The sequence below is a fragment of the Dendrobates tinctorius genome, unplaced genomic scaffold (genome assembly GCF_039654945.1).
Source record: "Dendrobates tinctorius isolate UK_male_01 unplaced genomic scaffold, ASM3965494v1 ptg000005l, whole genome shotgun sequence".
NCBI classification, from domain to species: Eukaryota; Metazoa; Chordata; class Amphibia; order Anura; family Dendrobatidae; genus Dendrobates; species Dendrobates tinctorius.
Window position 1 is genome coordinate 11441778 of NW_027361673.1, and position 11468 is coordinate 11453245.

Consider the following 11468-nt stretch of genomic DNA (forward strand, 5'->3'; position numbering starts at 1 on the left):
ATGGTATTACTTTGCAGCACATGGTGGTATTAAATAGCTGTGTAGTGTGGTATTGGCAGTATATGAGGGTATTATTTGGCAGTACATTGTGGAGTTAATGAGCCATATATTGAGGTATTATATGGCAGCATTTGGGGTATTTGTGCAATGCTAACACCGCCTCACAAGTAAAGGTGCCGCACTGCTATACAATACCAAGTATAACCACCCTACTGCTCCTTTACCGATGCATTGATATTTGGCAGTGTCGGACCACAAGTTCCAGCATTCCCTAAGCCAAGTGTGGACACACCAGTGCTGCTGCACAGGGGCACAAGAGGTAAGGGGCTGGCATGATGGGGGATGGGGCTACAGACGGCCCATATAGTGCTGTAAGGCCACGGTCACACGTTCAGTATTTGGTCAGTTTTTTACCTCGGTGTTTGTAAGCAAAACCAGGAGTGGGTGATAAATCCAGAAGTGGTGACGTGTCTCTATTACACTTTTCCTCTGATTGTTCCACTCTTGGTTTTGGATTACACATACTGAGGTAAAATGCTGACCGACTACTGAACGTGGCCCAACACAGGGGCCCCTGCACTACGCTCCCTGCTCACCCAGCACTCGTATTGCACTGCAGATCGGTAAAATAGACTACAGTTCCCATGAGCCTTTGCCAACAAAACAGGAAGCTGTCATCCTCTTGGCGATGTCATAAGGGATTCTGGGTAATCTCGTCCTTCCTTTCCGGCTGCCGAACCAGCAGGTAATGGACGCTTCCTCTTACACGCCGAGATGTGTATTCTGAATCCGCGTCCATCCGCCCCGTTATACGGCGCTCGGTCACATCTGCGGGGGCTTCTCACCGTCCTCCCCGTGCTGCGCCCCGCCACCGCTCCTGTGCGCGGCTCCTCGGCTATGTTACGGGAGTTTAGCCTCTGTATTAGCGGCCATAGAGGCCTCCGCGCCCGGGATGGTTGTACGGCCGCCTGCAGATATCGGGGTGTGGTGTCAGTACGGCAGCAGGTTATGCCGCCCGGACCTCCTGACGGGCAATGCGTCTGCACCGGGGACAGTGGGCCGGGAGCGCTTTACGGCTCAGACATGTACCATAGATCGTGCGAAGAGCTGTGAAGATATTGGAGGCTTGGACTGGGATGGGGGGGGGATCCCTGCATTATTACTAGGAATGGGGGCATCCTGGCAGTAATGTGGAAATTCATGCTTTATTAGTGGGAATGGGTGATTGCTGCAGTATTGGGGGCCTGGAATGGGAGGGGGGATCGCTGAAATATTGTGGGGTCTGTAATGGACTCTGTTTCCATGTGTGGAGTCCTAATTCTCTGTGTTCTCTCCGTTCTCTCCCAGTTTGCCAGCATGGGTGCCTACAAGTACATGCAGGAGCTATGGCGGAAGAAGCAGTCCGATGTGATGAGGTTCCTCCTGCGCGTCCGCTGCTGGCAATATCGCCAACTGTCCTCCCTTCACCGTGCTCCACGTCCCACCCGCCCAGACAAGGCGCGTAGACTGGGGTACAAGGCCAAACAAGGTGAGTAACCAGGTATAGGAAGACACGATCATGTCGGGGGGCATCGGTAATTTGGGTACCAGCGCTGCACCTTCAGTTTCTGGTGGCTTAAGGCAAATGAGTTGGCCATTATGGTTGATAAGATGACATCCACCATAAAGAGTGAAGTCCTCAGGCCAATGGTAGTGGTGTCTGTATCCTGGGACTTGGGATCACACATGAAGGCTTGCATTCTTCAGTAATGACCACTAATAGTTGTGAGTATTAGATTGTTTTCTGAGCGTTTCCTTTTTTAAAAAAATATTTTTACACGCCTAGGTTACGTTATCTACCGCATCAGAGTTCGCCGTGGTGGCCGCAAACGCCCAGTGCCCAAGGGTGCAACCTATGGCAAGCCAGTGCACCATGGTGTAAACCAGATCAAGTTTGCTCGCAGCCTGCAATCTGTCGCTGAGGTATGAAGCCATGAGATATCTAACCTTGCCTTGTAAAATGTATTGATGGTGTACATAAGCTCTTTATATTGTGTTGTGCTCGAGGTACAGATGTCACTGGGCTTGGTAGGTTATTGTAGCTGAATACTCAGCTTAAAGGGGTTTTCCTGCCTTTGATTGCAGACTTGTGACTCCTCACAGCACATGCACTACATGCTGTGTGAATTCTCTGGGAGCGGGCATACTTGTCATAGTAGACGTACCCCACCTCGCACATTACACTTTCATTGAGCGATGCTGCACACGTTTAGTCGGCACTTGACCGCATGTATGCAAATCAAATAGTAGTTGCGCGCCCTGGTGCCAGCACCATAGAATTCTTACAGCGTGTACAATGCATGTTCTGTAGATTGTACAGTTTGTCTTTTTTATTGCTTGTGTGTTGCAATTTATATTGCAGAATTGAGTTGACAATCAGTGAGTTTTTCCAGATTAAATGATGGTAGTGTTTATAACGTATTTGTCTCTTTCCGATTTCTCAGCTGATTTATTATCACCTTAAAGTTGAATACAGGGAAACAGAGCTTGTAAAAGCCAAACAGTTCAACTTTTTTAATGAAACTCTTGGCCCAAAAAATATTTTGAGCCACAAACATACATTTGTTAAACCCATAAAAAAGGCATGGAAACGACCAAGTGTTGAGCTAATTAAAGAGTCACAACTGAAGATGAACAAACTCGAGCTGTAAAGTTCGGGGTTCTTAACAGACACGATGCTGACTCGGAACACAGACTTCTGGAAGTTCACTTCATAGTTAAGGAGTCCGGAGAGAGATTTCCCAGCTCCAAAGTTTGGGTCCCCATTGTTTTCAGTGGGATTTGGATACCTGTTGTGGTACCTGAATCCAACTTTGGACTAAAGCGCCCGTTACACATAGCGATATCGCTAGCAATATCGCTGTAACGTCACCGATTTTGTGACGTAGCAGCGATATTGCTATGTCTGATACTTGCCTCCGACCGGCTCCCCCGCTGGTTATCGCTGATCGCGCGAGAAGGTCCTGGACTGTTTCTCGTCGGGCGCTTCCTGTGGCGCCGGCGAGCGACGAGGGAGGGAGGACGTCAGGATCGCCGCGTCTGACAGGTAAGTAGCGACCCCCGACCGCTGCTATGTCACTGGTGAGATCTGCCTGTGTGGCAGCTCACTAGCGACCATTTAGCGATGCACCAGCGATCCATATCGTTGTCGGGATCACTGGTGCATCGCTAAGTGTAACTGTACCCTAAAGTTCGATCAGCTACCCAAACTTCCACGGGTCCACTCATCCCTAGTCGCGATCTTTATTGAAAAAGGATCAATTAAGGTTTAAAGACGATTAAAATGAATCCACACAAAGAAGGTGAAACAGCCAGCAATTCTATAAATGTATAAACCTGAAATAAGGGAATTGGTCTATGTATGAATATGTATACCACAATATAGCAGCAGTAAATGAAGAAAAAACGAATATATTAAGATAAGTACAGACAGATATGTAAATACAAAGTCATGATCTTAAGGGGGTTTTCCACTATGTGGGCAATCTGTTTTCCTGAGTAAATTAATGAGGCTTATACTCTCCCCCGATGTGGACGACGGTGACTGCAATGGCTTTGCCGAGACTTGCGTGATTTTGTCATGTGATTCCTGCATCCTATCAGCGCTGGCTTCATTCCCCACTCCTATTTGTATAACTTTCATCCAGAGGAATTGAGGCCTGCTTCTCACTTTTTCCTGATGTTTTGATTTGTCCGAAGGATCGGGGTGCAGCCAACGCTGATTGACTGCTGGCATTTTGGAATATAATCAAGTGAGAGCCAGTGCTGACGCTGGAGGGGGGAGTATGTGTTATTTTACTGAGGGGGGATATAAAGATTCTGAAGGGGTTGTTATAGTAGTTGACAACTTCTTTAATAATCCTCCAGAAAACAAAGTAAACACAACTTTACATATATGGCACTAACCAAAATAAGGGATCAAAGTGTACAGTTGTGGCCAAACGTATTGACACCCCTGCAATTCTGTCAGTTTCTTCTTGAAAATGATTGCAAACACAAATTCTTTGGTATTATCTTCATTTAATTTGTCTTAAATTAAAAAATACAAGAGAATGAAGCAAAAAGCAAAACATTGATCATTTCACACACAACTCCAAAAATGGGCCAGCAAAAGTATTGGCACCCTCAGCCTAATACTTGGTTGCACAACCTTTAGCCAAAATAACGGCGACCAACCGCTTCCGGTAACCATCAATGAGTTTATTACAATGCTCTGCTGGAATTTTAGACCATTCTTTGGCAAACTGCTCTAGGTCCCTGATATTAGAAGGGTGCCTTCTCCAAACTGCCATTTTTAGATCTCTCCACAGGCGTTCTATGGGATTCAGGTCTGGACTCATTGCTGGCCACCTTAGAAGTCTCCAGTGCTTTCTCTCAAACAATTTTCTAGTGCGTTTTGAAGTGTGTTTTGGGTCATTGTCCTGCTGGAAGACCCATGACCTCTGAGGGAGACCCAGCTTTCTCACACTGGGTCCTACATTATGCTGCAAAATTTGTTGGTAGTCTTGAGACTTCATTATGCCATGCACACGGTCAAGCAGTCCAGTGCCAGAGGCAGCAAAGCAGCCCCAAAACATCAGGGAACCTCCGCCATGTTTGACTGTAGGGACCGTGTTTTTTTTCTTTGAATGCCTTTTTTTTTTCTGCTGTAAACTCTATGTTGATGTCTTTGCCCAAAAAGTTCTACTTTTGTCTCATCTGACCAGAGAACATTCTTCCAAAACGTTTTAGGCTTTTTCAGGTAAGTTTTGGCAAACTCCAGCCTGGCTTTTTTATGTCTCGGGGTAAGTGGGGTCTTCCTGGGTCTCCTACCATACAGTCCCTTTTCATTCAGACGCCGACGGATAGTACGGGTTGACACTGTTGTACCCTTGGACTGCAGGGCAGTTTGAACTTGTTTGGATGTTAGTCGAGGTTCTTTATCCAACATCCGCACAATCTTGCGTTGAAATCTCTTGTCAATTTTTCTTTTCCGTCCACATCTAGGGAGGTTAGCCACAGTGCCATGGGCTTTAAACTTCTTGATGACACTGCACACGGTAGACACAGGAACATTCAGGTCTTTGGAGATGGACTTGCAGCCTTGAGATTGCTCATGCTTCCTCACAATTTTGTTTCTCAAGTCCTCAGACAGTTCTTTGGTCTTTCTTTTCTCCATGCTCAATGTGGTACACACAAGGACACAGGACAGAGGTTGAGTCAACTTTAATCCATGTCAGCTGGCTGCAAGTGTGATTTAGTTATTGCCAACACCTGTTAGGTGCCACAGGTAAGTTACAGGTGCTGTTAATTACACAAATTAGAGAAGCATCACATGATTTTTCGAACAGTGCCAATACTTTTGTCCACCCTCTTTTTTATGTTTGGTTTGGAATTAGATCCAATTTGGCTTTAGGACAATTCTTTGTGTTTTTTTTTCATTTAAGGCTAGTTTCACACTTGCTTTTTTTTTTTGCAGCGCGTTTTTCCCGCAAAAAACGCATTGAAAAAACGCATACAAAAGCATACAACTGCTGCGTTTTTTTTCAAGCATTTTTATGAGCATGCATGAAAAAAACGCAGCGTTTTTATGCGTTTGTATGCGTTTTTAGTGCGTTTTTACCGCGTTTGCGTTTTTTTCCAAACATTAGGTGGCCCCTCACACTAAACCAAACCATGACTTTACTAACCCTGACCCTGACCCTAACCCTTAACCAAACCATACCCTAACCCTGACCCTAACCCTTAACCAAACCATACCCTGATCCTAACCCTAACCTTGACCCTGACCCTAACCCTTAACCAAACCATACCCTGATCCTAACCCTTAACCAAACCATACCCTGATCCTGACCCTAACCCTAAACCCCCTTAACTAACCCTAACTCTAACCCAAACCCCTAAATTCCATTGTCTAAACTAATGGTAAAAAAAAAAACGCATGTGCAAAAAAACGCATACATAAGCATGCCAATGCGCACATATGCTCACCATAGACTTATAATGGGTGTCTTGCTGTAAAAAAACGCATTGCGCGCGCATGCGTTTTTTTGAGGCAAGTCGGACGCACAAAAAATGCAACAGGTTGCATTTTGTGCGCCCGAGCGCATACCGCAAAAAAATGCATGCACGGAAAAACGCGTACAAACGCATGTGTATGCGCACATAAGCGCATCCCATGCAAAGTATAGGAAAAAAAAAACGCATGCGCTATTTAGCGCTAAAATACCGCGGAAAAAAAAACGCAAATGTGAAACCAGCCTAAGACAAATTAAATGAAGATAATGCCAAAGAATTTGTGTTTACATTCATTTTCAGGAACAAACTGAGTATTTGACAAAATTTCAGGGGCGTCAATACTATTGGCCTCAACTGTATATCTGAATGCTTATGGTTTCTTTGTGTTAAGATCTTGACACCTGTCTGTATTTATGATCTATGGTTTGATACCTTAGGCCTTTGATATTGTGGTATACATGCCAATTACCTTTGACATTTTTTTTTTTTATTATTATATATGCCCAGATCTATCTGTAGAGAGAGAGAGATATAATAATATACGGTATGCCTTGACCTAATCGAGACCAGCGATTTTTTTTTTTTTTTTTTTTTTTTTTTTTTTTTTCTTCTTCCCTCACTGGTGTAGATGAGGGTGTGTGGTGACATGCCTCTCCATGAATCTGGAGTGTCTGACCAGTGGCTTCCTCCAGTCTAATCGCCCATTTAGGTGACTGACAAATACAGCTAGTCATGAATTAGACAATCTGTGGTCTCTTACCCTTGTTCCACTGTCGTTGCACCCACTTTGGTGGAGCTGTAAGAAAATGGTGTGAAAGCGCCAAGGTGCAAAAATCAGAATCCCTATGGCCTTAGTGTAAAGCAATTTCACCAGATTATAAGGCGTTTCAAAAGTTGCAAAATCTTGGGACCTCTTTGGAGTTGAATTTAAATGAAGTCAATTACCCCCAAAACAGACAAGATGTTCAAGTCCAGTGGCTAAAGCTGCACTGAAAGAATCCCAATAGAGCAAATGCAAAAGACCCTAAATCAGGGGTGGGGAATTTTTTTTTTTTTTTTTTTTTTTTTTTTTCCTGACTAGGGCCATTTGGATATTTATGCCATCCTTTGGGGGCCGTACAAACTCCGCCCACAAAGTACTTCCTGACTCTGGCGCTGGTTTCATGACTTAATCTTTCATTGCATGCCCTTCAATGTTCAGTGAGTGTGTGTGTGTGTGTGCTATCAGAGCAAGAAAAAATTAATGAGCTTGTGGCAATCAAAATACAGCTTCCTGCCAAAGAATGCGGTCTCTGAGAATCTGCTCAAGGGCCTGATAAAAGGTCATCGAGGGCTCTAAATGGCCCTGGGGCCTGAGGTTCCCCACCCCTACCCTAAATAATGGGGTCAGTTGAGCTATAGGTTTAAAGGGAATCTGTCACTCCTTTTTAGTGATATCATGTAAAGATATCACCCTATTGTGTGTCCCATAAGGATTCTTTTAGGATTTTTTATTCCCCCCGACTCCGCACCTTTGATGCAAAAATACCTTTATGTTGAAGAGGTATGCAAATTGGCACGGTCCAGTCCGATGGGCATGGTTTAGTCGGCTTCTCCCCCCCCCCCCCCCCTCCTCGGCGGTGCATCGCTAAGTGGTCGCTAGTGAGCTGCCACACAGGCAGATCTCACCAGCGATGTAGCAGTGGTCGGGGGTCGTTACCTGTCACGAGGCGATCCTGACTACCTCCCGCCCGCGTCCACGCATCGCTCGCCGGTGCCACAGGAAGCTGACGACGAGAAACGTTCCAGGACGTTCTCGCGTGATCAGTGATAATCAGCGGGGGAGCCGGTCGGAGGCAAGTATCAGACATGGCGATATCGCTAGCAATATCGCTGCTACGTCACAAAAAACAGTGACGTTATAGCGATATCGCTTAGTGTGACAGGCCCTTAACACTTTTTAAATTTTTTTAGCACCAGTCATGTGCACCTCATAGCTGCCCAAAAGGACGCCCAGGACACGCATTGCTCATCTTCAGTAACACATCAACATCAGTTGATAGTTGGAATAAATAGACTGCATTCACCACATCTTAAGGTGCAGGCTTTATTTTCAAGTGTAGGGGTGTGCAGTATAAGGTTCTGCAGCAGCTGAGGTGTGCAGTTTGAGATTCTGTGGAACAGTATGAGGTTTCACTTGCTCTCAAAGAAAAATTCAACCGTTCATCAAAACTGACTGCACGAGGCAATTCCTTTATACCTGGAAATTGTTACAGATGTTGCCCATGTGGTTAGGCTTTGCCTTCAACCCAAGTTAGTGTAGAGAGGTTGTTCTCTGGCCTTAAAATTATTAGGTCAGATTTTAGGTCATCAATGACAGAGGATGTGATGGAGGCAATTCTGCGTGTGTGTATATATATATGTGTGTGTATATGTATATGTATATATATATATATATATATATATATATATATATATATATATATATATATATATATATATATATATATTACATAGTGTTACATATTTACAATTTATTTTTTGTTCTAAAGTTCTATTCCAATAAATATATATTTTCTATCTAAATGTCTTGATTATTGTATCATAAAAATGATTAAATGTCTGATGTTCACATTGTACTATTAATTTTTCACTTCAATATAAGCAATATATGTTGGAGTCGGTGGAAGGGAAATTGAGGAGTCCGGAGTCGCAGGTTTGGGTTACCGACTCTACAGCCCTGGTACAAGGTGTCCCCTCATTTGCATATGAAAGTTGTTGACTCCGCCACTGAATTGTATAGTGCTGGTATGATTTATAGGGGAAAAAAGTCCCTTATGTAATGTCTTGGTCTTTAATGTGTTCTGGGGATGACATTCCCTTTAATGTTTTATTTTACATCAGTCTGCTCCAAAATCCACTAAAATAAATATATGAACTGTTAGTACTGTTAATATAATAGGTTTGTGCCTAGTGTATAAAGAAAGCAGAAATCTGACATTCTCTGGTTCCTTCTAGGAGCGTGCTGGCCGTCATTGTGGAGGACTGAGGGTTCTGAACTCCTACTGGGTTGGTGAAGACTCCACCTACAAGTTCTTTGAGGTCATCCTTATAGACACCTTCCACAAGGCAATCAGACGTAATCCAGACACCCAATGGATCACAAAGGCTGTGCACAAGCACAGAGAGATGCGTGGCCTGACATCAGCTGGCAAGAAGAGCCGTGGTCTTGGAAAGGGCCACAAGTTCCATCTCACCATTGGTGGTTCTCGTCATGCTGCCTGGAAAAGACGCAACACTCTTCAGCTTCACCGTTACCGCTGATTGGGATAGTACTTGTAAATTTGACAGAAATAAAGTTGTTTGGACAAATGTTTGTTTATCTCAATGTCTTGACATCCAAAGTAGATGAGTTATTAAAAGTTCTGTAATATGTAGCTTAAAGGGGTTGTCCCACTAACAAAGTACATTTTAATTAATAGATTTTGGAGTAAAAAATATATTTCACAATTGGATGTGTTATATTCCTGTGCCGAGTTCTTCTAAATGTGCCCCTGTGTAATGGATGTGTCTATCTGAACATATCACAGCTACTGGCCAGGGAAAGAAGCAAGCATACAGACACAGAACGGGACCACGGCTGATTATTTGAGGTAAAACCTGTTTAAAAAAACTAGCAGAGAAGCTTTACCTTAAGCCACGTTCATACGATCCGTCAGTATTTACAAGTCTAATCAGAAGGAAAAGTATAATAACATGTCGCCACTTCTGCGTTTGGTTTACAAGTATTGATGTAAAAAACTGAACATGTGAATGTGGCCTTACAGAAAATAAACCTGCTGTAATGTCTGTATACTCTTCTGCGTCCTCCCTTGCCCAGGAGCTGGCTGTGGTATGATCAGACCATGTTCCTGCATGGAACTTTTTTATTCTAAGAGCTCTTGATTAAAATGTACTTTGTTGGTGATACCTACAAGTATTCTTTAAATTGGTATGTGTATTTTGAAATTATTAAAGGTTGGGTAAAGTCATAGGTGGTTTTGTTATCCCATGAAGCAAGAGAAGTGAATATATATTCAAGTTGTGAGCCTGCCTCAAAGATGTGAAAGGGTTAAAGAGGTTCTCTGTATTAAACAGTGACCACCTATACTCAGAATAATTTGCTCATGTGTTGGAGTCAGAAGTCTGATTGCTGGTTTCCTGGTAAGAATGTTTACTCCTGTTAGGGCTCATTCTCATCTGCAAGGGAAACTGACAAGTGCAAATACAACTAAAAAAAAAAAAAAATTGGGTCGCACTCTGACCAATGTTAAGCTAGGCATTGCTGCTCATCTAATATATATATATATATATATACATACATACATACATTTTCTCAGCCAAAATCATACAGTCATGGCCAAAAGTTTTGAGAGACACAAATATTATATTTTCACATGATCTGCTGGCCTCTGGTTGTGTGTTTGTCAGATGTTTTTATCACATACAGAAATATAATTGCAATCATATTATGAGTAGCAAAAGGTTATATTGACAGTTAGAATGAGTTAATGCAGCAAGTCAATATTTGCAGTGTTGACCCTTCTTCAGGACATCAGCAATTCTCCCTGGCATGCTCTCAATCAACTTCTGGATCAAATCCTGACTGATAGCAGTCCATTCTTGCAAAATCAATGCTTTTATTTTGTCTGAATTTGAAGGTTTTTGTTTGTCCACCCGTCTCTTGATGATTGACCACAAGTTCTCAATGGGAATAAGATCTGGGGAGTTTCCAGGTCATGGTCCCAAAATCTCTGTTTTGTTCCCTGAGCCATTTAGTTATCACCTTTTGCTTTATGGCAACGTGCTCCCATCATGTTGAAAAAGGCATTGTTGATCGCCAAACTGCTCTTGGACGGTTGGGAGAAGTTGCTCTTGGAGGACATTCTGGTACCATTCTTTATTCATGGCTGTGTTTTTAGGCAAGACAGAGAGAGCCCATTCCATTAGCTGAGAAGCAACCCCACACATGAATGGTTTCAGGATGCTTGACAGTTGGCATGAGACAAGACTGGTGGTAGCGCTCACCTGGTCTCCAAATAAGCCGTTTTTCAGATGTCCCAAACAATCGAAAAGGGGATTCATCAGAGAAAATGACTTTACCTCCAGTCCTCAGCAGTCCACTCCCTGTACCTCTTGCAGAATATCAGTCTGTCCATGATGTTTTTCCTGGAGAGAAGTGGCTTCTTTGCTGCCCTCCTTGAGACCAGGCCTTGCTCCAAGAGTCTCCGCCTCACAGCGCGTACAGATGCATTCACACCTGCTTGCTGCCATTCCTGAGCAAGCTCTGCACTGCTGGTAGCCCGATCCCGCAGCTGAAACACTTTTAAGAGACGGTCCTGGCGCTTGCTGGTCTTTCTTGGGCGCCCTGAAGCCTTTTTGGCAACAAGGGAACCTCTCTCCTTGAAGTTCTT

The 11468-nt window shown here is 43.7% G+C and overlaps 1 protein-coding gene across 1 annotated transcript; it reads left to right on the top strand.

Moving 5' to 3' along the window:
• The first annotated feature begins 1312 nt into the window (after nucleotides 1-1312).
• On the top strand, nucleotides 1313-9387 carry RPL15 (ribosomal protein L15). The gene is made up of 3 exons (XM_073568307.1): nucleotides 1313-1528; nucleotides 1826-1962; nucleotides 9034-9387. Exons 1-3 carry the CDS (start codon nucleotides 1357-1359, stop codon nucleotides 9337-9339), a joined length of 615 nt encoding a protein of 204 aa, XP_073424408.1. The 5' UTR covers nucleotides 1313-1356; the 3' UTR covers nucleotides 9340-9387.
• The last annotated feature ends 2081 nt before the right edge of the window (nucleotides 9388-11468 follow it).

What these genes read in the sequence shown, in the direction of transcription:
- RPL15 (XM_073568307.1), top strand. Translation starts at nt 1,357, where the DNA reads ATGGGTGCCTACAAGTACATGCAGGAGCTATGGCGGAAGAAGCAGTCC. An exon ending in GGGGTACAAGGCCAAACAAG is followed by an intron (nt 1,529 to 1,825) that starts GTGAGTAACCAG and finishes TTACACGCCTAG; the next exon opens with GTTACGTTATCTACCGCATC. An exon ending in GCCTGCAATCTGTCGCTGAG is followed by an intron (nt 1,963 to 9,033) that starts GTATGAAGCCAT and finishes GGTTCCTTCTAG; the next exon opens with GAGCGTGCTGGCCGTCATTG.